The sequence below is a fragment of the Elgaria multicarinata genome, chromosome 6 (genome assembly GCF_023053635.1).
Source record: "Elgaria multicarinata webbii isolate HBS135686 ecotype San Diego chromosome 6, rElgMul1.1.pri, whole genome shotgun sequence".
Taxonomy (NCBI): Eukaryota; Metazoa; Chordata; class Lepidosauria; order Squamata; family Anguidae; genus Elgaria; species Elgaria multicarinata.
In genome coordinates this window covers 61,004,050-61,029,827 of record NC_086176.1, presented here as the reverse complement: position 1 = coordinate 61,029,827, position 25,778 = coordinate 61,004,050, and the positions used below count along the sequence as shown (strand labels likewise).

At 40.6% G+C, this 25,778-nt stretch overlaps 1 protein-coding gene across 1 annotated transcript in view; it reads left to right on the top strand.

Annotated features, from left to right (window-relative positions):
• PRDM6 (PR/SET domain 6) overlaps positions 1–19,501 on the top strand; it is a 103,824-nt gene extending 84,323 nt beyond the window's left edge. The window contains exons 6-7 of the mRNA XM_063128600.1: positions 12,379–12,555; positions 19,353–19,501. Of these exons, the coding sequence (XP_062984670.1) occupies positions 12,379–12,555; positions 19,353–19,467 (292 nt within the window). The 3' untranslated portion in view covers positions 19,468–19,501. The remainder of the gene's footprint in view (positions 1–12,378; positions 12,556–19,352) is intronic.
• The last annotated feature ends 6,277 nt before the right edge of the window (positions 19,502–25,778 follow it).

Sequence of the window (25,778 nt, the reverse complement as noted above, 5' to 3'; positions counted from 1 at the left end):
GAATGTGATCCATAGGTGACGTAACCAAACTGGCAACAAAAATGGCATCCAAGCTTGACTAGCAAAGGCTCAAACACTAGCAAGGCTCAGTCCTCATTGGTAATAACACTTTGAGGCCATAGCTAGACCTAAGGTTTATCCCTGGATTGTCCAGGGGTCAAACCTGTTCATCTAGGTGACACACAGGGGATCCAGTGCTCAGGCAGGAGCGAACCCTGGATGATCCCAGGATAAACCTTAGGTCTAGCTGTGGCCTGACTCATCACTGCTACTATTGTACCTAAGGAGGGAAATGGTGGGCTTTTCCCTACTCCTCAGTGGGAGCAGTGGTGGGTTCACATGTGCCAAAGGCATTTCTACTAATGCAAGCCTTGGATGTTTTTGTACTATGATATTTACTCAGTTGCACAGGCTTATGGGTACTATAGGTGACCACTGAATCTAGACTTGAGTACAGAATCACTGTGAGTGACTTGTACCTGCATGACAGCATCCAGGGTCTGTAGCAACATTATACCGACAGGTTGCAGTTGCCTTTTGGGATGTGCAAGTCATCCAATTCATGGTTAAGTGTGGAATATCAGCAGGCTGGGGTTATTCTGCAGATATCTGGCTCACCATTAAAATATATAATATTGAATTGGGATTTTCTGTTCTGATTCCAGCTATTAACTATTTATTTTGTTCATAATTCTCATTAATTTATAATTCAGTAGTTTCTCCTTTGTAGAAATATTTTTAAAGAAATGATCTGAGATTATTTACTCTGACTATTTCAAGACAAGGAAAGAATTTTTACATGATCTTGAGATGTAATCCACCATGCAGAGATGACAATAGCCTGTTTTTTGTAATGGGTTCTCTACACAAGCGCTATTGAATTAACTGGCAATTTACACGATAACATTGCATAGTGGGAGTGGGTTTATACTCTCTATTCCATAGTTTGAAATCTGGGGGAGGGGGGAACAGTATATGTGAGATTTGAGAGTTATATAGCATTATTTATTTTTTCTGAGTATCTACATTTAATGTTTCTACTAAAGTCATAGGAATATCTAAACTATCTAAACTCATGCTAATATTCATTCACTTGGGGCAAGTATTAAGTATATATGTACATTTTCTGAGATTTTGAAATTAATTAGGGTTTTTGAAACAATTTTGACCATTTCTGTTACGTTTCCTCTTACCCTGCAATGCACTCTTTTTATCTGTTAAATAATTTTGTGCTTCTCCTGGAAACAATTGAAAGGATGAAAATTTAAAATCCACCCAGAATTAATTGGCCAAAGGGTGTTCCAAGACTTCTTTTTTTTTTGCTTGTTTGTTCGTTTTTTGCCCAGCCATTGGCAAATTGACCCACTATTCCTTGAACCAGGAGTCAGAAATCCCTTTTCTCTTCTGTTTTTCTGCTGCAGAAATTCCCAACATTCCCATTTGGGGGGCTCCAGAAAGGGGTAAGCGGAAGCCTTCAATCACAGTGAATCGTTTTTTTAAAAACAACAACTGATTTTATAATTTATTTTTGAACTCAAATCCAGTTTTTATAATGAGCAATTGATTTACATCTATTTATTTTTCTTTCCTTAATTGTCATGCGCAGTATGCAATCGTGTTTAATGGATAGTATGTGTTTTGAGTCACCAGAATATTTCCCCTGGAGTTTCATATGCAATTTATTTTTACATTTGTAGTGTATTTTCATTTGATAGATAGTCATGTGCATAATATGTTGGTGGGATGGCGCATGCAAAGATACCCCAAGAGATATGTGCTAAACAGTGCTTAATCTTACAGTCTTCATGAAAATATAGTGATTTGCTGTGTGGGTCAAAATTGAGATTCTCAAGTTGTTAGGGGCTTTTTATAGGTACAAGGATTACTTAAATTTGTACCTTTCTTGGATACATCCTTCCTGCCCCTTTCTGCACCCTGTTTATAACAAGAAAATATCAAACCTTTAAAGTACAATATGTTTAGAAACCAAGGAAGTATTGTTATCAAAATTTGTTTCTCTGTTTATACCATGATTATGGAATATTAAAAAATATTACAGTGAAATTATTCCTTTTATAATGTTTTCAAAAGGTCCGCAGATTTACTAGTTTGTAGTTTAATGTTTTAAAATGTGTGGAAAGCACTTCCAGTTTAGCATTAGAAGCAGTGACATAGATTTACTGTTCTGTTCCTATTTTCTCAATTATGTTTAAATAGTGTCATCAAAACTTACGTGATTCTGCAGTCTTCACACATATTTATGCAGTATTTATTCCTGCATGCATTCTGTTGTGTGACTTACTAGCATGAGCCACTAAGAGACTGCTATGAAATGACGTAAGTAAGTACTACAACATCCCTTTCATCTTCTGTAGCCAGCTGGGATGCAGGATGCATTAATTCCATGGGGTTTGATGGAGCATAGGGGTAGAGAAAGAGCTGCTGTGAATGAAGGAATCCCTGCTTCCAGTTTTGTCTCCTCCATAGACTCATTAGGCAGGGTTAGAGAAGTCACTATCTCCAGGTTTCAGCAACCCCAACTGCAACGTGGGGTTAATAAAACTGAACTATTTACTGCAATATGTAATGTACTTTGAACGTTCAAAAGGTGCTATATAAATGTGAAATTTATTTAATAAAGCTCAACAAACATTCTAAGGAGCAGGAACAATCTTAATAACCCTTCTTCAGATGACCAGCTGAGTGTATTAATGTTAACCTTCCATTACCTTAATTTCTGCCCGGTGTCATTACCCTATGACTACCATAGGAATCTGTTTCATGGCCATTCCTTCACTAAAAGAGCTGACATCAACACATTTTGGACACAAGATAGAAAGTAGGAGAAGGTTAATGGGATTTAAGAAGTTCACTGTGTATTAAGGCTCATTGGATTTGTGTGGCATTTAGGCACTCTTACCTTTCTCTGAATAGCACTGATTGTGAGGGAAAGAGAAAGCTGGAAGGCACTAATCCCAGGAAAGGGAAAGCAGGAAAGCTCCAGGTGCAGGATAGTGTTGTTGTTTTTACTTGAGCTCAATATGTTGCAAACCCAGGTCTTCTTCAGAGACCCTCTTAAACAACCAATTTCAGTCCTAGTCTCTTTACAGTGGCTGCATTCACATGTGACACTAAGTTCATGTTAACAATGGCTTAGCATTTTGTTACTTTAGCTATGAATTGTCTTGCAGACAAGCAAACTGCGGTTTGTTTTCCCTATTTGTGGTTTATTTCTGCCTTCAGAGAGTTTGTTTTGAGGCTCTTTTATCTCCAACTTCCACTGGCTTGGCAGTAGCTTGGCTACTCCTGTTCTGGCTGCAGTTCCCCACTGGTAGGTGGGTCTCATTGCCATATGTTACATCAGAGGGAAAGTCATGTGAAATAACAACTCACACAAGATCTGTAAAAGTTTTATTTTTTTCTGATATCACAAGAAGAACATGATGAAGCAGCAGCAGATGCAGTACTGAATGCAGTACTTGGATGCAGTACTTTCCTGCATCCAATATGTGTTGTTGTTGTCATTGTCGTTGTCGTTATTATTATTATTATATCTAGCCCAGAGAAGAGAAGGAGACTTATTTTTCTTTAATCAGGTGAAAAAATACCATAAATTGTAATCCTGTGCATGTGTAGCTTGGGAGTAGATCTGATTACATCTGAGTACATGTGCATAAGATTATACTGCACAATTGGCATTGGCACTGGTGTGTGTGTGCATGTGTGCATTTCAAATAACTATGTTCCTTGGAGGCTATAATGAGAACCAGTTTTAAGACATGTCCTTTGTGTGACTTGGGTTGCATTGATCTTAAATGATGACCTCAAAACTCATATGATTCTGCAATCTTTATATCTTGTTCAGCACTTTTTACTCATGCTTGCATTTCTACAAGCATAACCTTTACTGTGAAATCTTAGAACCAGGCTATGCATCAGAAGTGGGAGAGCTGTGATGGCTGATGTAATTATTCTTTTATTTGACTGACTAGAGTGTACACTCATCACCAGTGGTGATGAGCACTAGCAAATAGATGCCCGTTTCACTCGCGCACGCAACATCATTCCACATACCAGACTACAAAAGACATACATATTTCGCCAATAACAAAACATCACTGTTTTAATGCTAGAAAGATGTGGTTTCATCACAACAGAAGGAAACCACCACTACTGCAGGGAAAGGTATTTGTGTACCATGCTGAGTGGCAACTGTACGTTTTTTTCCTGTGGGAAAATATAGTCATGGCAAATTGTATTTGTTCGTATTTGGTTACACTAGTTGTTTCAGCGTGATAAGTATTTACAAATAAAGAATGATTAGGTTTTGCAGAATAAAAATTAATCATGTTGATTTGTCTTTTAAAAAAAGAGATTAATTGGTTTTATTTAGTGACTTGTTTATTGTGGTAGCAGTTAAAAATAGATAACCAGAGGCTAATAAATGTTAATGATCCCACTCACTCTGAAAAAATCAATTGCTCATGATTACAGCACATCTCAGTGTATTGTTTTTTACTAAAAGAATTTAATACTAAGAATATGTTGAAAAGTAACTCTCCTGAGTCATATTTGTTTTATCATTGCCAGATGTCAGTTTGATAAATTCTTTCTGTGTAAGTGAACAATCCCCTGGAACAAAGAATAAAACTAAAAAGCCTATTCCTCTTCTCTCCCAGTAATGATACTAGTTAGAGAACAATTATTAATAATTATTAATTATTAAAATATAGGGTTTTACATGTGCTTGCATTCTATAGGATGCTTAGGGAGGTAGTCCTATGCATGCTTATACAGAAAAACAGTCCTCTAGCTCCAAGCACTGCTGGCTAGAGATTGCTAGGAGTTTTAGGAGTTTTCCCCCCTGAATAATCATGCATAGGATTGTGTTCTTATGGTCCCAAAATCTGCATGTTTTGAACTCTGGGTGAACTGGGGTTTCCCCAGTCTCTTCAGTGCTGGAGAACATGCTCTAGATGGGCAATGAAGAATCTAAGCAGTGATTGTTTGTAAAACAGAGCTGGGCAAGGCATCTTTTGTAGTTGTACATCTCATTTCCTCCAAATACATGCTGGAGCTCCTTTAGATGGGGCAGAGAAAATAATGCTCTTTATTTTTAATAATTTTTACAGCTATAGAAGTAAACTAAGGAGTAGTGTATTTGTATTGTATAGGTTATCACACACACACAGGGCATGTCTAGACGAGGGGGGTGGAGAGGTATGATCTTGCAATTTTACGATTGCAAGATTGTCCCCCTCGTCTACACACGCGCGCCATGTCCTGGGAAGAAGAGGACGTCGTGCCTGCCATTTTGGGAGCCATTTTGGGAGCCTCAAAAACCCTCCCACTCCCCCCACCCCATCTCTGATAGGCACAGAACTCCTGAGGAGCTCCGTGCCCGGGTCCTTGTGGTTATTCGCGTGGAGTCAGGATGAAAATAGGATGGGTGCCCACACATCCCACGGTCTCAGGATGAGCCCGAGACTGTGGGAAAAACCAGAATTAAACTGTAGGGCCATATCCCGGGACATGAGAGGGATCATCACTGCCTGTCCCCGGGATGCCCTGTGCGTTATGTGGATGCACAGGGATGATCCCAGGGCAATCCCTGGGATATCGGCCCATGTAGAGTGCCAACAAAGCTCTGAGGAGTTTCTAATCTATTTAGATATCCCACAATCACCCATAGAGATCCAAAGTTTGGCCTATCCTACACTACTGTAAATATTTACAGAACACCCCTTGCATGGGGGTGCAAGGATGTTCAGGGGACATAAAGGGGAAGCCAACATCCTTCTTTAAGTTTCTATCAGGTTTTCTACTTAATCAGCCTGGATAATTGCACTTCACATTTCTTCCTGAAGGCCATGAGAATAGAATGCAGCTGACCTTTCTCTAGTAAACCATTCTATATTTTTGAGATAACTACTTTAAATGCTGAGACTCTGGGGGTACTTCCAGATGAGGCTTTTATGGTACCTGCTTCATTCACAAAAGTTTACAGAGTCCAGACACGGTCATCTTCAACCCATAACCCTCCCATGTTGTCCTAATGCTTCTTTGATCTTTTGTCTTATCACAGAAAATCTGTTAAGAAAGAAAAGTCAGGATGGCTGCATAATTCCTTCTCATTAGGAGTGCTAGGAGCCCTCTGTCTGGAAGCACCCTGGTTGTCTCACTTACATATCAGCAGGAATTCCTACTTAGCAGTAGGAATTATCAGCAGAACCCGACTGAAAGATTTTAATGGTAGGTTCAGTAGTAAAGTGGCCATATCAAATGGCCAGAGAACACAAGCCTGGAAAAGAGAAAGCATAATGCTTTAAACTCTTATGTTAGGCCTTAGCTAGACCAGCGGTTATCCTGGGCTGATACCTGGGATCGCCCCTGTGCATCCAGATGACGCACAGGGGATCCCGGGATCAGGGAGGGATCATCTCTCCCTGGCCCCAGGATAAAGCCCTACACTTTGGGCCCGTTTCCCCCCCCGGTCTTGGGCTCAGCCTGAGACCACGAGCATGTGGCCCGTTTCCGTGATTACTCATGCGGAGGCGGGAGCTGTGCCCATCGGGGCTAGGGTGGGGGGAGTGGGGAAATCATTTTTTTTTAAAAAAAAACATCCCTACCTTTAGTCGCTCCAGCGCTCGTGCGCAACTGGCCCTTTAAAAAAAAATGGCCGACGCGATGCCTCTCTTCTTGAGGCCATCACGCCTTACGTGTAAACGAGGGCGAGATCTCGCATTATTCACAATGTGAGGTCTCCCCTCCTCTCCCCCGGATTTTCAGGTAGGTCTAGCAAAGGCCTTAATCTTCCACACTATAATCTTTTTGAGGGATATTGCTTCCATTTTACATAAAGACAATGATGTTTGAAAAAGAAACTTAGTAAGAAAAGTCAAGATCCATGACTAATGCCTACAGCTGAAAGTCTCAGTTATCTGACATGTTATAGCTTAGAACTTTTTCTTTGAAACTTATTAGGGAACACTCATCAAATATGTTATAATGTGAGTAATTAAAATAATATAGTATTGAACTATTGACCAATGCTAGGTCATTAATCAAGCAACAAAATTCTACAATCAGTGCTCTGGAGCACTGTAAAATAATAGTATTGGTGATCAGTGATGCAAGTAGTCACAATTAAGCAGTTCCGTTGACGAATGAGGGAATACACTTTATTTTACACTTAACTGAATTGCTCTACATGCTTGGTCACCATTGTCTCCTGCCCTTTAGCTTTAGATTCTAGCTATTCAGAGATACACATTTGTTAAAGAGAGCGAGAAAGCGATTAAGGCTGCATTGCCCATTGTCAGTGAGAAGAAATGTGCCTGGAGCTGCTCCTCAGTACTAAAATCATTAATATGCCTAAAGATACATTCGTAATTTTATAAAGATGTTGGTAGAAACTAAAAAGTTATCTCATTATATTAAAAACTAGCAGATATACCCAACGTTGGCCATGGCCGTTAATAACCATACTTTAAAAAAATCACATATATCGCTGAGAGTTAATAATCTTGAAGTTCATTGGAGTCATTTTTTGTGGTTAATTTAGTACATTTTGTTGTGATAATAAAAGGAAAAATTGATAAATAATAAAGGCAAATTAATTAGAGCTTCTTTAAAAATCACATTTTTAATTTTATCTTGATTGCTCTTGAACAGGTGACATAGAACCGCCCATGAGAAAAGCAAGGGCTTTGGCAGCCATTTCACAGAGTAGACGCCTTATCCTGCACAGCCCTTGTGTCCACTAACAAAATGCCTACACCTTCCAGCGACATGCCTTGGACGGCAGGGCAGACTTATCAGCCTCCAGGATCAATGGGGTTCTTGTGACCTTGTTGCCACTGATCTCAGGATCGGCCACCCACCTGTGCAATTGGGGCTGCGCGACACCCTACATGGGTCCCCACAGGGTGCGCAAGTGCCCCGCAGCTGCCCGTGTCCCGTGAGAGCAGGGAGTACCATCAGCAAGGAGCAGAGGGAAGTGACTCTCAGGGGATTTGATCACCTGTGGGGTGCTCGCGTACCCTGTGGGGACCCATGCAGGGTGTTGTGCGGCCAGGTGGGTGATTCCCTGAGATTGGCGGCAAGGCCACAATCAGCCCATCGCTCCCACATCCCAGTAAGTCTGCCCTTCAAGCCAAGGAATTCTGGGAGTTTTAGTCATAATGGTTGCTAAAGCCTTGAATTTGTTTTTAATTTTTTTCATATACTTAAACACAAAAAAATCATTTTAAAAAGTTTTTTTGGTTGATTATACAGCAAGACCTATCAGCGTCCAAAATTTTTAGTTTCTAGATCATCTGGAAGTGGGTTAGAATTTCTGGACATACAAACACACACACATACATTCAGCTTTATAGATGGACAGATGGGGAAAAATGCTCAAAAATATTAAGAATCTTTGACCAACAGCTTTGATATTTCTACTGGAGAAATAGGGCATCTCTCCAATGTGACAGCACAGCACTGTCCAGTGAAGACAATTCCATGATTTTATTTTCTATTGCACATTTCAGCCCTGACAAACAAAATCTTTTATTAGTTCTGGAGAGGAACAGAATCGAAGGCAGCTATGAAATCTGGCTCCCCAAATGTGAAGCAATTGGGGTTCACAGACTGGTTTGGGTTGCAACCATAAAGTATTTCTCTCATACCCTGTGGTCAGCAAAATGGCTGACTTGAGGTGGAGTTGAGCCATTGAGTTTAAGAGTAATGCATAGTTCATAGAATCATAGAGTTGGATGGGGGCCTTCTAGTTCGGATCGTTCCTTCATGCACGAAAACTGCTAGAGCATCCAAAACAGATAGCAGTCCCTTGCTTGAAATCCTCCAATGAGGGAAAGTCCATCCATCCTAGGTAAGTGGTTCTATTATTGAATTACACTTACCATCAAGATGTATCTCCTAATACATGACTTAAATCTACCCTCCTGTTACTTAAGCCCGTTAGATCTAGCCCTGACTCTGGGATAGCAGAGAATAAGTTGTTGCACTCTTCTATATAACAACCCTTCAGATATTTGAAGAGTGCTATCATGTCCCCCTCAGCTGAACTTCTGTTTTATGTGGCTAGATTTTAGTGTATCATATTCCCCTGAAGGTCCAAAATGCATCAGGCCTTATATGTTCTAGGATTAATACCTTTCCCTGAGTGCATCCTGTAGTCTTCATTGCATCTGCGTTCATTTGTGGCTATTGTTCTTTATGGCTTTGAGTCTGAGAGGCAGCAGTGGAAAACAGCAGCATAGGCAACGTGATTATTTATTATTTATATAGCATCACCAATGTGCTTGGTACAAGAGGATAAATCCCTTTCCTATGAGGTTTTCATTTGAATATATGACAATAGAAGGGGAGGGAGAAAAATATGTTCTTATTTCAGTTACATGAAATACATATTCTTAGGCATGCAGCCCAATTCTAAGGTTGTTTACTCAAGAATAATACTTACGTCTGAGTAAACAATCTTAGAATTGGGCTGCATGCCTAAAATATGTGGAAATGTACGGCCCTCCAGGTGTTATTGCTATGCAGCTGCACCAATCCTAGCCAGCATTGCCAATAGTGAATGATGGAAGTTGCAGTTCAGCCAAATATGGAAGGCCATATTTCCTAATCCCTGCTCTGATAAGTGTGCATAGGTTTTCAGCCTTAGTAGTAAGATATAGGGGCTGGTTCTGTAGTAATATAACACAGAGAGGAATGCCGCATGAGAACCCAGAAACTGGGTTGTTTATGGGTTAAACAACCCAGAGTTAACCGAGCAACAAAACATGAGCAATTGTTGAGTTAACCCTGAATTACTTAACCCATAAATAATCCAGCCTCCAGGTCTGCATGTTACAAAACAACGTAGGAACAGGATGTTCCTGGTTTTTTAATTTAAAGCAGATAAAATGAGCATGCACCCTGCAGGCTCCACTCATCTCTTCAATTCCTAGGTTAAACAACTTAGGGATTGCTGCTGTGATGTACAAATGAAGTTAGAGACTCTAACCAGACACTCAGGCCTTTGCTAGACCATGGGTTAGCCCGGGGTGAAAACTGGGATTGCCCCTGTGCATCCAGATGACACACAGGGGATCCTGGGCTCAGGCAGGGGTCAACCCTTCCTTGCCCTGGGGTAACGGGCTCCAGTTGTAGCCCGGTATTTCTTGTGGCCTTGGGCTGAGCCCGAGACCGCGAGCATGTAGACTGTTCCGCCGCTTTTCTCGGCTACTGCAGTTACTTGCGAGTAGCCGGGAAAAGCGGTGAACAGGGCACAGTGCGGCGGACGGGGAGCAGGGGGGGAGATCGGGGACAGGGAGAGTGGGGAAATGATTTTTTTTTAAAAAAACTTACCTTTCATCGTTGGTGCACTCCTGTGCACCCGGCCCTTTAAGATTTTTTTTTAAAAAATGGCGGACGTGACGGGGCTTTCCTGCAGCCCATCGCGTCTGACGTCTGGATTGGAGTGATGGCCAATTCTACTTGTACCGCGGGCTCGCCCCTCCTGCACGGATTCCCAGGTAGGTCTAGCAAAGGCCTCAGACATCTTGGGCTAATCCTGAATAAAGAACAAACTAAAGTCCTTTGCACACATTAGCCTTATGTTCCTGACGTTGTGCAGAAAGCCAGTCCTAACCAAAACATCTGTTACATTTTGGCTAAATGTTTGTTCTACTAGGATTCACTGAGATTACAGCCCCATGAGAATTGAGAGGATGAATATGGTGTGATGTCATTTCAGAAGCAGGTATATTGTGGCATAGCTGGTTGGGTCTCCTATAGGATTGTGTAAAGGTTAAAGTTTAGTGGCTTCATCTGGATTATTTTCTCTTCTGATGTGGGGAAGCTAGGATGTTTCTTCCTTCCCTGCCCACCCTGAATGGCTCTCCTATGTCTGAATATACTGAACATCTATGGACAGACATAATATTTGAATAGTGTATAGTATGCAATCTCACATGATGTGGTCAATTGCCAGATACTATCTGATATATCTACCACGCCTATACATATTTTATTCTACATGTCAATTCTCTGTTTAAACTTTACAACCATGCATAGGTTGACCACACCTGGTTGACAGAAAAGAGGCAGGATCTTGCTGTCCCAACAAGCATAGAAGAGATATTAGGGGACACTGTAGCCCTAACTGGGCCACTAAAAATCTTGGCTAGCCTCAGTTTCTTCAAGACAGCACTGGACTGCTGGACTCAGATCAGTTTGCTATATGCTTTGAGATTGTCCAGCAGTCACATAAAAGGCAAAACCTACACACAGTTTGCTATATGCTTTCTTATATATTGCTGAGCTTTCTTTGCCAATAACTATAGATACACATTTATATTTAAGAGGATTCATTATGTTACATATTTTGTACTTGACCTAGTGACAGCTTTGAACATGCACTTACTACATGCAAAGCTGTGAGGGGGGGTTGTATTCATTATGCTTGGCACCATTCATACAAAGGCACATCCACATGTGCATATGAGTTCTTATCACAACATTTATGCTGAAACACAGGGCATCTCTGAAAGAGGAGCACAAGCAGGAGTTCATGGTCACCATATATATATATAAAAGCAAGACTTGTCAAGTACATACAACAAACTGCCCAGAGTCTACTCTGGAATTAGTGGGGTTTTGCATAAATCCATCTGTATTCCACGGGCAGTGATCCATTTTCAGTGTAGAAGGTATATTATATTTAAGCATGCATAAAAACCAGCAGGTAAAATATGACAGGTTATCCCCCAAATCTCTGATTTATCAGGAATAAAAGAAGAAATCAGTGGCATACCATCTTGGATTCTTTTGAGGAATCCTCAGAAGAATCAAACACAATAATGCTCATGTAGCATGTTTTTGTGAAGACTTAAGTGGTCCTTTTGAACTTGAACCACTAAAACAGAATTTGCAATTTGGAGATGGTACTACTTCAGTCTTTTCTCTCCCCTCCCTTTCATCATAATAACGTGGGAGGGAGGGAGGGTTTTTCAGACGGGCCCTGTATGAAGTTGAGGATTTTTACAGCAAATAGTAGCATTTTAATAAATATTTTAAAGAATATATTAGCATTTTAATAAATATTTTACAGTATATAGCAGTATTTTAATAAATACTTTACAGTATATAGCTGTATTTTAATAAATACTTTACTATATATAGCAGTATTATAAATTAATTTTCATTACTTTTTTTAAAAGACAAGATAGAGTAATGTAAGGGGCTTAAGAAAGTCCATGATTTTATTCCCTTTTTGGAAATTAGCATTCAAAAGCTTGGCTGCACCACCCAAATTATTTTCCATATGCTTCAGTTAAGAAAAAAAAAAGTAGTAGTGATCACATCGGGTGTTTCTATTTTCTGCAGGCCCTATCAGTGTGGACACTGCTCCCAATCCTTCTCCCAACCTTCAGAGCTACGGAACCACGTAGTCACCCATTCCAGTGACAGACCTTTCAAGTGTGGCTATTGCGGTCGTGCCTTTGCTGGTGCTACTACACTCAACAATCATATCCGGACACATACAGGGGAGAAACCCTTTAAGTAAGTAATCAAAGGATCAGATGAGCAGGAAAGAAATTAGACCACCCAGGCTAAGTTAGTAAATATACCAGCCCTTGGCAGAGGTCCTTTTGGAATTCAATTTGTGAATACCAGACTGACCCCACAATCTGCCCTGCACTGATCCTGAGCAAGAACTTCTACATTTCAGTGGTACTTGTGCAGGAGCAGGCTTCATTGATTGCAACCAAATGATGAAGTGTGTCCTTAAAATCATAAGGCTAAAATGCCTTCATTGCAAACAAATGAAGGGATGGCTGTATTGCAAGTGTAGGACATCTACTTTGTAGAACACCAAAATAGAGGGAAGCAGTTATTTCTCATGTGATGATCACACAAAGACAGAACTGTTTCAGATAGAGAAGACCCTGCAAAGGAATAAAGTCGTATCATTTTACATCATTCAAAGAAGCAGTTCATTCAAAGAAGCAGTGCATGCAGTATCTTAGAGTATAATTGAAGTTAAGAGTTCTCTAGTGCAACCCTTTCCTTCTGTGACTCTTAGACCCTTTCTACACCATGGTTTTTTCCTGGGATCGTCCCTGGATCATCCCTATGCGTCCAAATGATGCAGAGGGGATCCTGAGAGCAGGTAGGGATGATCCCTCTATTTTCCCGGGATAACTGAGACCTCAGTTATCCTAGTTTTTCCTGCAATCCTGGGATGATCCCGAGAGTGTGGATGCCCATCCTGGCTTCTTCCCTCCTCCCAGCAAGTAGCAGGGGTCAGCAGAGGGAAGGAGCCAGGCCGGGGGGAGTCCAGGGACATCGGGGGTGGGGAGTGGAGTCGGGGTTTTCTTCCCCCCTCATACTTTTGCACCCGAGCACAAGTGTGCTCTGGCTCTGTGACTTTTTTTTAAAAAAAAAAAAATTGGCGCAATGGGTGCAACATCCCCCCTTACCTTCCGGGATGTTGTGTGGCCGTTTAGACACCCGGGGATGATCCCGGAAGCAGGAAAGTCTGGGATCGTCCCCCCTCCCTCCCCGAAGGCCCTTAGGTGTAGAAAGGGCCTTAGTAAGCCCTAACTGAGGGACTAGCAAAGAAGAGGCAGCTGCAAAGGAGTCAAGACCATGAAGAAGACATCAGAGAGTCCATCCCATGCTCAAAGCCTAGGCATTTAGTGTTGGGTACAGATTTTTGCTGGATCAACAGTGCTGGTAGAAGTGGACTCTTCTTCCCATGGCAGCCTCCTGAAAATGCTACAGAATGGGGTGTGCTGCGGTGTGGGGGATGGTAGGGGGGATGCCCAAAAATTGGATGGAGGGACCTTTTGTTTGCGGGGCCCTTCCTCTTGCGGAAGGCAGGTCCTGGTTCTAACCTTTTCACTTGATCCTAAATCTCACCCCCATCTTGTATTGCACAGCCACGGTTGGTGATGCAGAATATATGGTCTAAATTTTAGTTGCTTTGGAAGATTTGGTTGAGGGGGAAATCTTTAGTGCACTTTTCAGGCTAATATGTCAACAAGACCACCTTGAAGCCCAGCATTGGGCAAAAAGCGTGATACAAATAAATAATAATAATAATAATAATAATAATAATAATAATAATAATACAGTTTGATTATCTATATCTTTTAACTATTTCAGGTAAATAAAGTCATTTTAAAAAATCACCAGTTTCCTATACCCAGATGATCACATAAGTTAAGTTCATATCTAATTCTGCTCCTTATTTTGGGGGGATGGGTGGGTGGAATCCACTAAAAGATGGTTACATGGGAGACAATGATAAGGGGCCTCATGAGAACCCTTTTGTCTAGAACTGAGATTGGGGATCCAGGTACAAATCGTATTTGTAGAATGGGTTTGTTGAATGGCTTCAGGCAAGACACTATCAGGTCCTGTAAAGTACTAGTGATGTCTCCACACACACCCCACACCCCGCATGGAGCTGCTCGGAGGATAAAGACGGTAATCAACTTTGCAGATTGTATGAACATAATAAAGTCTTAGCAGTCGGCAGACACTTTTCTATGTATGGAAAATCTACGTATTGAGCTGTGTGTGGCCACATACACAGCACAATCCTATGAATATTTACTCAGATGTAAGTCCCACTGATTTCAGTGGAACTAACTCTCGAGTCCATTTGTATGATATTGCAACTTGAAGCTGCGTTTCTGTTCACACCTTCTAGTAGGATTTACTTCTGAGTAAATGTGCATAGGCTTGTACTATTTTATTCTAATATATGTGTGAAAAATTAGAAGCTTCTGTGCATTTTATTTGTGTTCGCTTAATATTCTACTAGCAATAATTTACATGTAAAGCTAATCTAAGCAGTGGTTTACACCAATTTACTTGTTCCTCTGCTGTGGCGGAGCTGGAGATTCAGGAAAGGCCCATTATGTGCCCCATAATGATTCTCTACTTCATGTTCTGATTTTAGTTATCAGGCACTTCAAATTTGGATAATGGAAGATGACATCTGTCACTGATATGTATTAGAGATTCTTATGAATGAGCTGCTTGTACAAGAGATAAGCACCACCAAGGTTCCTTAGCTTGCGTACAAGACACACCTTGCATTAAAGCATTAAGGGGAGAAGAGGAGGGAAGGATCCAAATTTTCCAAGAGTCAGAATTTAAATAGGAACTACTTAGAATGACACAATGTTGCCCTGTCAACAAATGGTGCCCATTGAGCCATTATGTTGGATTAATAGAGCCAATGGGAAGCAAAGCCAAAACCAGTGCCAGGAATCAGATTGATTTTATGTAGTTGCTGTGTAAATAGATTTTAGTAATTAATTGTAGAGGCTTCCAGGTCAAAATGGAAAATAGATTTCTTTTAATGGTAAGGTGTTACTTATGTGTAACCTTGTTGACTCCACTTACTTTCCCCCCTTAACATCCTGTTTTTGTCATGTTTCCAATAAAGTTGCAATTTGCCCCATTTAGAGTCATTATTACATTTTTCCCCTTTTAGTTTGGTTCTTTTTCTTTGATTCTTCCAAAATGTCTAGTGTGCAGTTACATAAAATGGCTAAACGGAATGGCAGACAAGCTGTGTCATTAGATACATGTGAATCACATTGATTTTGGTGTGGTCCGTGCACATTAACTGAACACAGGATTATTATAGAATTAACTAATACCTGATGTCTATACTGTAGTTAACTATTAGGGCATTCGTGCAATGAAGAACTAATTGTGAAGGAGTTTAATATAAATTACTTTTATAATAGGGATTGCAGGATAGTGTTATGTGTGAGACTAAGATCTTTACTTGACAAGTGAATAGTGCATTTCTTTTATGACAAATTAAGTAATTGCTTTAATAAAGGTAGGTGTGAACAATACATACATACAGAGGACTATATAATGCATAAGATCATATGTCGAATTAATCTAGTTACAATTGCCCATTACTGGACTATCTCAAAAGTGACATCTGCCCCCAGATATACTGCAGGTATATATAGTAGCTTTTATTTCCCTACAGATTAAAGAAAAACTGGATTTATTTGTTACTCACAAAAACTATGGAGCAGATCAGAGAGGAGTATTATACAATCTTTCATTTGAGTAGATATCATTTCTGCACTTAGCTCTGAAGTCAGTCAAGCAATGAGGGAAGTTCTTAAGTCTGAACTATACATTGCTTTGTTTTTATTTTTTTATTAAAATATTTCTAACCTGCCCTATAGAGTGAGGTGCAGTAATAAAAAAAATACTCAACATAAAAAGGATCCATTGTAATTATTAATAGTCTAATCAAACAAATAAAACCAAGCTATGATCCATAAGACCCAAGAGTTTGGGTAAATAACCAGGACTTAACTTGTTGCTGAAATGAAGCCAGTATCAGCACCAGCTGGTCCTCTAAAGGGAGGGCATTCCACAACCGGTGCATCACAGTTGAGTTCTTCTCTCACATATCCATATAATGTACAGCTTCTGAAGGTGGGATGTCACTTCTTAAGCAAGTACATACAGGGAGTAGTACTCCTTCGAATAGCAAGATCCCAAGCCATTTATGTCTTTCTATATTATTGCAGACACCTTGAACTCAGATGGAAAGTGTATTGGCAGCCGGTGAGATTCCTTTAGAAACTGGTGTTACATGATTTCTATAAGCTGTTCCCAACAGCTGTATAGCTGCCATATTCTGTACTAGCTGCAGCTTCCATGTCATTCTCAAGGGCACATTGTAATACTCTACCAGTGGAAGCTACTTGAAACATTGTTTTTATGGTAGTCATTCCATGCAGCAGACATAACTTGGGGCCTTGGTAGACCTGCCGGCTTACGCCGGCAGGGAGGTGGGGCTGAGGCGCGCTACCGTTAGCGTGCCTCCCCCAGGCTTACAGACGGCGGAGACGCAGGGAGGACGGAAGCCCTGCGTCGTCCGCCATTTTTTTTATTATTTTAAAGGGGCCGGGTGCGGCCCGAAGACAGCGGACAAGGTAAGGGTTTTTTTAAAATTTATTTTTATGGGGGGGGCAGGGCTGGGAGGGGGGGTGGCAGGGTGGGTGGCACGGGGGGAGGGCGGGTGCGCACCCGCCCTCCCCCCGTGCCACCCACCCTGCCACCCACCCTCCCAGCCTTCGCCCCCCCCGCCGATGGGCACAGCGCTCCTATGAGCGCTGTGCCAGGTCTGCGGCTTTTCGCGGCTCCTCGCGAGTAAGCGAGGAACCGCGAAAAGCTGTGGAAGTCCCTAGACGTTCCCCAGCTCCGGCCTCAGGCGCGCCATAAGCGAATTCGCTTATGGCGCGTTGGAGGAGGCCTCAGCGCGGCCTGTCTCCGGATTCCCCTGTGTGTCATCTGGATGCACAGCAGGGAAGCCGGGACAGAAGGCGCGCTAAGGCCTCGTCTAGGAAGGCCCCAGTAGACAAGACTTACTACCTGTTTTGGGGAAATTTTATATGACCCAGGCATCACTATGAGGTAAATAAATTGAGTCCTACCTATAGTGATGAATAGGTACTCCTTGGTTTTGAAATAAGTATAAAAAAATATAAAGTATTTGAGTATATAGGTATAGATAAGGTAAAGGATAATTTCAAGTCCAAATAGACCTTAGTGGTATAAGCTAATCCTAGACCTGAATTGATTTCAAGGCCTTCATGATAAAAATAATAATCATAATTTGCAAGTTTGTCAAGCAATGAAAGGTAGTATATTTTGACACACTAATCCAGTAACTAATCAGTTTTCTAATAAACAATCAGCAATACACTAATGTGTCATCAGCATTTCAGGAACTCTGGAGAGAGGAAGATCTGCACATAGACGTTAATGAATACCCCAAAAATCATTAGGTGATCAATACTTCTGAGTTATTTTCATTGAGCTGATAGGTCTGATACATTAGAGCTGACATTTTACATTTGTCAAGATCACAGTGCAGTTTTTAACAGTAGAGCAGGCTGCTAAAATATTCCAAGAGAGACAATCAAAGAAACACAACTTAAAGATGTTGACACTCTAGGCTGGAACTAGAGATTAGATAAATGAGTATGTAACATTCAGGTCATAGGTTCCGCAAACCATAATTTCCCTAAAAATATAATTAACCAGTACTTTATAACATTCTGTAATTATGTGTGCTTATAAATGCACCTTTGATATGTTTGTAAAGAGCTAGTTCCTCTTCCATATAATGTTTACAATGGAAGAAACAGATACAGAGGAGCAGAACACCTTCATTTTTTATAGGGATACGATTTTCATAGGGATCTTCTTGGCTGCTAATAGGCATTATATAGCACTAGTTAAATCCAAATGATTTCTGTAAACATTACATTAAAAATGTGGGGCACAGTCTAAAAGAATCTTCTTTGTTACCTCAGTTGAAAGTAATGGAACCTATGCAACTTGAAGGAGGTCTTATCCAGAGCAAATTTTCTGTCAGTTGTTCCTTGGCTTATACATCATTCTACCATATAAACTCATCAGGCAGTCCTGGTATGCATTTATATAATTATAAAGAAGTCATATTATATTAAAGCACTTAAAGTTGGTAGAGTATATCCTCATCTGGAATAGGTGCAGATGTCTCTCTCTGAACTACACTCATCCCTGTTGTCAGTCCCCACTGAAAGCCCTACATCTTAATGCATTAATTATCTTGCCATGTCGTTTAAATCAATGGAGAGAAGGTGAGGTGGAAGGAAGGCTTAGAATGGCAATGGAACACTCACTGCTCAGCATTTAGGCTTTCCCATTGACCATTTCAGCAGTGTATCAAATCCTGAGTAATGTTTTTTTTAAACCAGTTTAAACAATGACCAGTACTACTAACAGCCTCCTTATTATAAACCCAATTGTGTTGTTATTTCGGACAAATGCAAGAGTTTTCTGTTGCTGCAAGACTACATGATTATTGCTTCATGGCTTCACAATTGTTCCAATAGGTAGGTATCCTCATTTTAAATTAGCAGGAGGTGAAATTCTATTTGTCATCAATTTCTCCGAGGGATTACAGAGCAGAAAACTGCAGACAAGCTGCTTCTTTGATGGCTCACTCCTAAAAATCTCTTTTTGTTCTTTATCTATTTGAACTGACAGTGATCAGAGCTGCAGCAGGACAGGCCTCTCTGGAGAAATCACCTTCCCCCTGTCTATTGACAGATTCCTCTGTTCTGAATCAGACAGGCCTTGTCCCATCATAGGCATCAAGGCCTTGGAAGTAGCCACCAATTAAACCTCTTGAGCCGGTAAAATCTGAAGCCACTTTTGAGTGTCTGTTCTGATTAGGCAAGATAAGACGAAGCCCCTCGGCCCCCCAGGAGCAGCTCCCTAGTCTCAATTTTCTCTCTTGCCTTCTCCAGGTGCGAGAGGTGCGAGAGGAGCTTCACACAAGCCACCCAGCTGAGTCGACACCAGAGGATGCCCAATGAGTGCAAGCCAATAACAGAGAGCACAGAATCAATTGAAGTGGATTAACTGATTGACTGGTTGGAATTAAACTGCAAGGAAAGTCATGATTAAATGTCACGGACACTTAAGCAAAACCAAAGATTTCCTCTGAGCAACTTTCAATCAGTCCCAGAAAACCAAGAGCAGTAATAAAATAAGTAAGATGTTAAAAGATATTGATCCTGGCATGGAAGTGAAACCAGGGAAGAGATTATTTATTTATGACTAGCAATGAGACTGATTTCAATGGACAAGAAACCAAGGCCTGCTAACATTTCTACCACCACCACCCCAAACCCCATGTATTGCTTTATTTCTAAAAGCTTTTATAATTGTTATTTAATACCAAAGCAACAAAATATCAAGGGTTCTTCTGCCCATAGCTATGACTACGAATGCACATGGACTTGTTTATTGTTGCACCTTTTTCTTCAGCATGACTCAGTGGACCTAGGTACACTCTTTCTTTGTTGGGTTCTGTTGGGTTGTGTTGGTCTTGACTTGGCTGTAATAATTTTTAAAAAGTCTCTAAATGACAAGAGGGAGAAAAGGTGATCCAGGACCGTCTTTGTCCTCCTCTGACTGATGGACATTTCATTTCCATGGTTTCAGGACTCACATTTTGTGCACTTTTTTTGTATAAATGTTTTCATTAGCCAGTGTTGCATTGGCCCTGGAGATCCCAGAAATGTTAAATAAACTTTGTGTTATATATATAAATATATATATACTGTAAAAATACCAGTAAGAAAAACATTTGAAATATGTAGAATTTTCAAATACAGTTCCCTTTTAATGAATGACACATATTATTCATAGGTAATGAATAATAGTTTCAGTGAAGCAGTGACACTGTTATCTAAGGGTATCATGCTTGAAAACATAAATGTTAAAATGGTACAGCAAGAAGCAGTTTTTACTTTGATGGTAAAGTTAAATTTTCACCAGCATTCTAGCATTTACACAACGCAGAACCAGTGTCACACGATATGGCTATCATGACAGAGCAACTCTGTTTTTGTTTCATAATGTGCAACATTAGTGAATACAGGTAATCTAGATATTGGTTACTGCACGGATCTTTAACTGGGTTCATTCCTCATTTTATTAAAATTACCACCTCATTTAAGTTCATCTTAATTATCTCCTAACTCACAAATGTTGGCCCAGGAACCTCATCACTGGCTGATCTAAGGTTGACCCAATCTAATGTGCACATACTGTTCTCAAATGCATTCCCAATTTGCTTCAATGCTGAGCACAACTCCTGAACACCACACAGGGAGTTGGGACAGTGATGTGTAGCCTAATCCTATGTTCATTTACTCTAAAGGAAACCCTACTACTTTCAGTAGGGCTTACATCCAGGTAAGTGTACCTAGGATTGCAGCTTTAAAGTATGCAGTTTATAATTGATGATGAAATATAGAGGAAGTGCAATGATACCATATTATTTGTATAAATTAACCAAAGTTTAAAATGTTGACAGTAGGATTTGAGATTTAAGCTTGAGGGAATATTATAACCACCAGTTCCCCACCTCAAGATAATGGCTTGGATCTAAAAAAAGAAAGAAAAGCCCTGTCTCATCAGACCAAGGGTCCATCTAGTTCAGCACTCTGTTCACACAATGGCCAATCAGTTGTCAACCAGGAACCCATAAGCTTAGCAAGATCTACAGCTTCGGCTATTGGGTGGTATAGAAATGCAATAAATAAATAATGCTTTAAAACAGTTTATAACAGTAGTGACAACTGTTGGAGCCCAGGACAAGCTCTATATACACTTTCCAAACTGTTTTCAAAGTGTCATATCCTGCTTGTTATAGATCTAGCCCAGGACATGGGTGCAACAGTACCCCACCCACCCACCGATGTTCCCCAGCAACCGGTGTATATAGGCTTACTGCTTCTGATACAAGATCTAGGCCACAGCTAGACCTAAGGTTTATCCTGGGATCATCCAGGGTTCGCCCCTGCCTGAGCACTGGATCCCCTGTGTGTCACCTAGATGAACAGGTTTGACCCCTGGATGATCCAGGGATAAACCTTAGGTCTAGCTATGGTGCTAGACTTAGGAATGTAATAAGCCTAGTACACCCCCGCTTCCCAACAGCAGGCCCTACAGCTCCCTGAAAATGCTATACAGACGAGCAGTAAATCTGCTCTGGGTTTCAGTTTAAAGTTCTGACTGGCTCTGACTGAAACGTTGGACCCACTAGCCTCCGCTGGGGTGAGCAATGGTGCAGTGCGGCGGGAGATTCCTCAAAATTGGGCAGTGGCCTGGGCTTAAGCAGAGCTCTTCCATCCATAGAAGGCAGATCCTGGATCAAACCCACTGTTTCTTTCTTGCTGTGGGTTTCTGGGGCAGGATCTACACGACTGCTTTACAACGGTTTATAACAGTAGTGACAACTGTTGGGGCCAAATGCAGTTTAAGTTGACATAACCCTGCTGTAGTAAAATCAGTTCAAAATCAAGCACTTAGGCTTAAACTGGTTTGTGGGCTGTAATCTCCTTTAGCTTGGACCTTGGTGCTTAAGCAGAACCCCATTAACTTCAACTATATGGCCCGCACTTCTGGGATAAGGCAACTTGATACCTTCTTCTAATAGTCTGCCAGTGGTTGTTTTCTACTAGCCAATTACAAGAGAAGTCATTGGGATTGTATTGGCTTAAATCATATTAGCTGGCATAACTAGTTTGTTGTGCACTGGGCAGGATATGCCATTTTTGCCTTTGAAAAACCTACCTCATTGCCTCACTATTGGAAATGGAACTGATTGTAGAATTCATGAAAACCACTGAAGCTGATGTATTTTTTTCACATACATAAGTAATTAGGCATCTATGACCCATTAAATGTGTGGGATGAAGCCGCTGAATTCTATTTATTTCCTATCATTTCTATCCTATTTTTCCTATATATGCACTCAAAGCGAACAGAACGTTAAAATGACAACAAACATTATTATAAAACACAACAACCAAAATAATGAGATGGTAACAACAACAAAAATTAAGCATAAACGGAGTTAAAACTGCGAAAGCCATGCTATGGTCAGGTTTTGCTCATAGTGGCAGAAGTTGGGCGCAGTCTGCTGGCTCTGACTTGATACTTCCCTCTGTGTTTATGTGATCATAGCCCCTGTGGGTTCAAAGGTCCAGGAAGAGCTCCTTGCCTAACCGTACACCTTTCTAGAACAGAAGAGAAACTGCCTCTGGCTAATTTTGCTACCTGAAAGACAGGATGCAACTGGCAGCACCTGAAAAGCAGTGGCTATTTCTGTCCTCGCACTGGGAGTGGTACCTTGACTATTGTTCTAAGGCTGGTACAAGGGCACTTAGTGGTGTTCTCCCTACAGTGCTGGAGCTTCAGTGCTTGATCCTCTGAATTTCAGCCTCAGTGCAGCTGCTGTAAAACATTCCAGTGCCCCACAAAATCCTCCCCCTCATGTGCACTGCTCCATGAATAACATTGCCCATCAATGGGGAGTTGCAAAGTCAGTCGGTGTGTATCCAAGAACAAATATAACTCTTGAGGTGTATAATGCTGCAGATTCTTACATCCTCTAGTTTCCTCTGAAAATAAGCTCTGAAAGCTTGATTTTAGCTTAATTCGGTACCCAGGAAATCAATTTGAATTCCCCTTAATAAAATTGTCTGTCTTTAAACTATTTTAATAAATCTGGCTTGCATTTCAATCCTGTAGTAAAGCTTATATCTAGGTAAGTTAAGCAAGATTTCAAATTTTCAGTGCAATTATTTTTGACTGCACTATTTTCTTTCTGAGTAGGAACTAAATATCCATTAATATTAAATTCCAATATTATTCTGTTGCAGGGTAAAAAAGACAATCTTATGGCATATTAAAAACTTAACACAGTTATTGGGCTATGAATTGTGGATCAGAATCGACTTTATCACATGAATGTAGTGATCACCCAAAACGTACGTCACAATAGATTTGTCATTCTTTAAGGTGCCATAAGACACCTAAACACCTAATTTCTAAATCAAAGGAAAAGCTGATCCCAAGACTTATGCACAAAGAAATGTTAGAGGAAGATGGAAATGAATGTGAGCTGTTTCACGGACTGTTGTGCAATCTGGCAGAAGATTTCAGCATCACAATGGATCAGTGCTGTGTTACAATATAAAAAGAAAGAGGTTGGATCCTGTTTTATTCATACTTAAAGTAGACCCATTAAAATCAATGGGAAGTTAGTCATGACTAATTTTACTTCAGTGGGCCTGTTCTAACTATTATTAAATCTGGATCCAGTCTAAGGAAGATAAAGGTTATCCAATCTTAACAGTGCTTATATGTCTGCTCAGAGGTAAGCCCCAATGAGTTAAATGGAGCTCACTTCCAGATAAGTGTGTATGCACTGTATAGGATTGCAATCTAAGAGGGCCATTAAAAGGGGGGGGGGAGAGAGAGAGAGAGAGAGAGAGAGCTTGCATAAAGTCTTGCACAAATAGAAAAAAAAAGTATATAAATCGGTAAGAAAATGCTCTTCCATACCGGAAGAAGTTTTCCACTGGCAGAAGATCAACTTTAGATCCAAGCAAAGGTAATTCACATTAAATGCATGGCTGTATGAAAAAAACATACACAACGAGTTGGATCTTTTTGGTGCCTTTCATTCTAAACACAGTTATTTGGCTGTAAATCCTATGATTTCAACAAAACTCACCTAAACTAGGTTTTACAAATATAGCACACCTGTTTTTTCAGGCACTAAGCAATGAGATAAAACAAAGGAAGGAAGCCAGCCTGCCCGCCCTTCATGGAAGTTGTTTGCTTTATGAGTGATAGCAGTGTAAACTTAATCAGCCTTGCTTATTAACACTTCTGCTAGCTTTATTTTATCTTATCTAAGATAAGTCAGTCCTCTTCCATGGATTTTCGGGGGTCTTTCTGTTAAAAAATAAATCAATGGAATGTTGCAGTGGTTAAGACACAAGACAAAGAATCCAAAGTATTTGGTATTTAAGACATTTGATCCCATTAACTTCAGGGCCAAGATCAAATTAAATTCTAGTCATTCTGTCTTACTGGCATGCCTCAGTAAACCAAATAATAGCAGGTAGAGAAACTATTTTCTTTCTTTCGTATTTCACTCAAAAAGCATAGGTAAATGAGCAGCTCTCTGTACTTTCTGTGGGGTTAGCACAGACATTAGCACAGGATGCATGCATGGAAAAGTCCCTTAACAACTTTTTTTTCTATTTTAACAGCACTGATGCAAAGGTGAGGACTGTACCATGTGCCAGTGCTTTGCCCCAAAATTCTTCTGCATTTTTCTTTATGATTCTCATTCAATTTGATAAAAACAAAAACAAATTGCTTTTACAAAAATGTTCAAAACAGATTTTTTGGGGAGAAATTCTCATGGTTGGGGTTCTTGTGCTTATCTTACTCATGAGGTGGCCAAGGAGTGTGTGAGTGTGTCCTGTCTTTCATTACATAATCATCTCTGATAGCTGGCAATCTCCCTGGCTTCCCACACTTCAATTAAAGTCCAGGGGGAGACATTATGAGTCCCTACTTCCTCATAGGGCTTTTTCAGATCAGGAAGCACGAGCAGCCAGGGTGATGGACAGATATGTAATAGAAAGAAAGAAAAAAACATGTGGCACCCTCAGCCAATGAAATGGTAAGAGAAGTATCCTGAGAACAAGGCAGAAAAATGGAAGCCTCTTTCATGGGGAAAGAATATAAGAGCATAAGAAGAACCATGTCGGATCAGACCAAGAGTCCATCTAGTCCAGCATTCTGTTCGCAGTGGCCAACCAGCTGTCAACCAGAAGCATACATGAGTGCAACAGCACCCTCCCACCCATGTTCCCCAGCAACTGGTGTACATGGGTTTACTGTCTCTGATACTGGAGGTAGCACATAGTTATCAGGAATAGTAGCCCTTGATAGCCTTCTCCTCCAGGAATTTATCTACCCCCCCCCATTAAAACCATCCAAATAGGTGGTCATCACTACATCTTGTGGTAGTAAATTCCATAGTTTAACTATGCACTGAGTGAAAAAGTACTTCCTTTTATCTTTCAGGAATCTGGAAGGCAATTTTTGGGACAGCACTAACACACACACACACACACACACACACACACACACAGAGAGAGATGTGTGTGTTTGTGTGTGTGTATTGGACTGTCTGAAGTGAACTGGATGACTTCTGAAGCTTTAAAACCAATTCATAATATTCTCCTGGAACAGCATTAATCAGTGGTTTGCCCAACAACAATGGTTTATTTTAAGTATTGTATGTGTGATACTTAAACATCTAGAACAACTTTCATCCCACATCATTGGGAAAT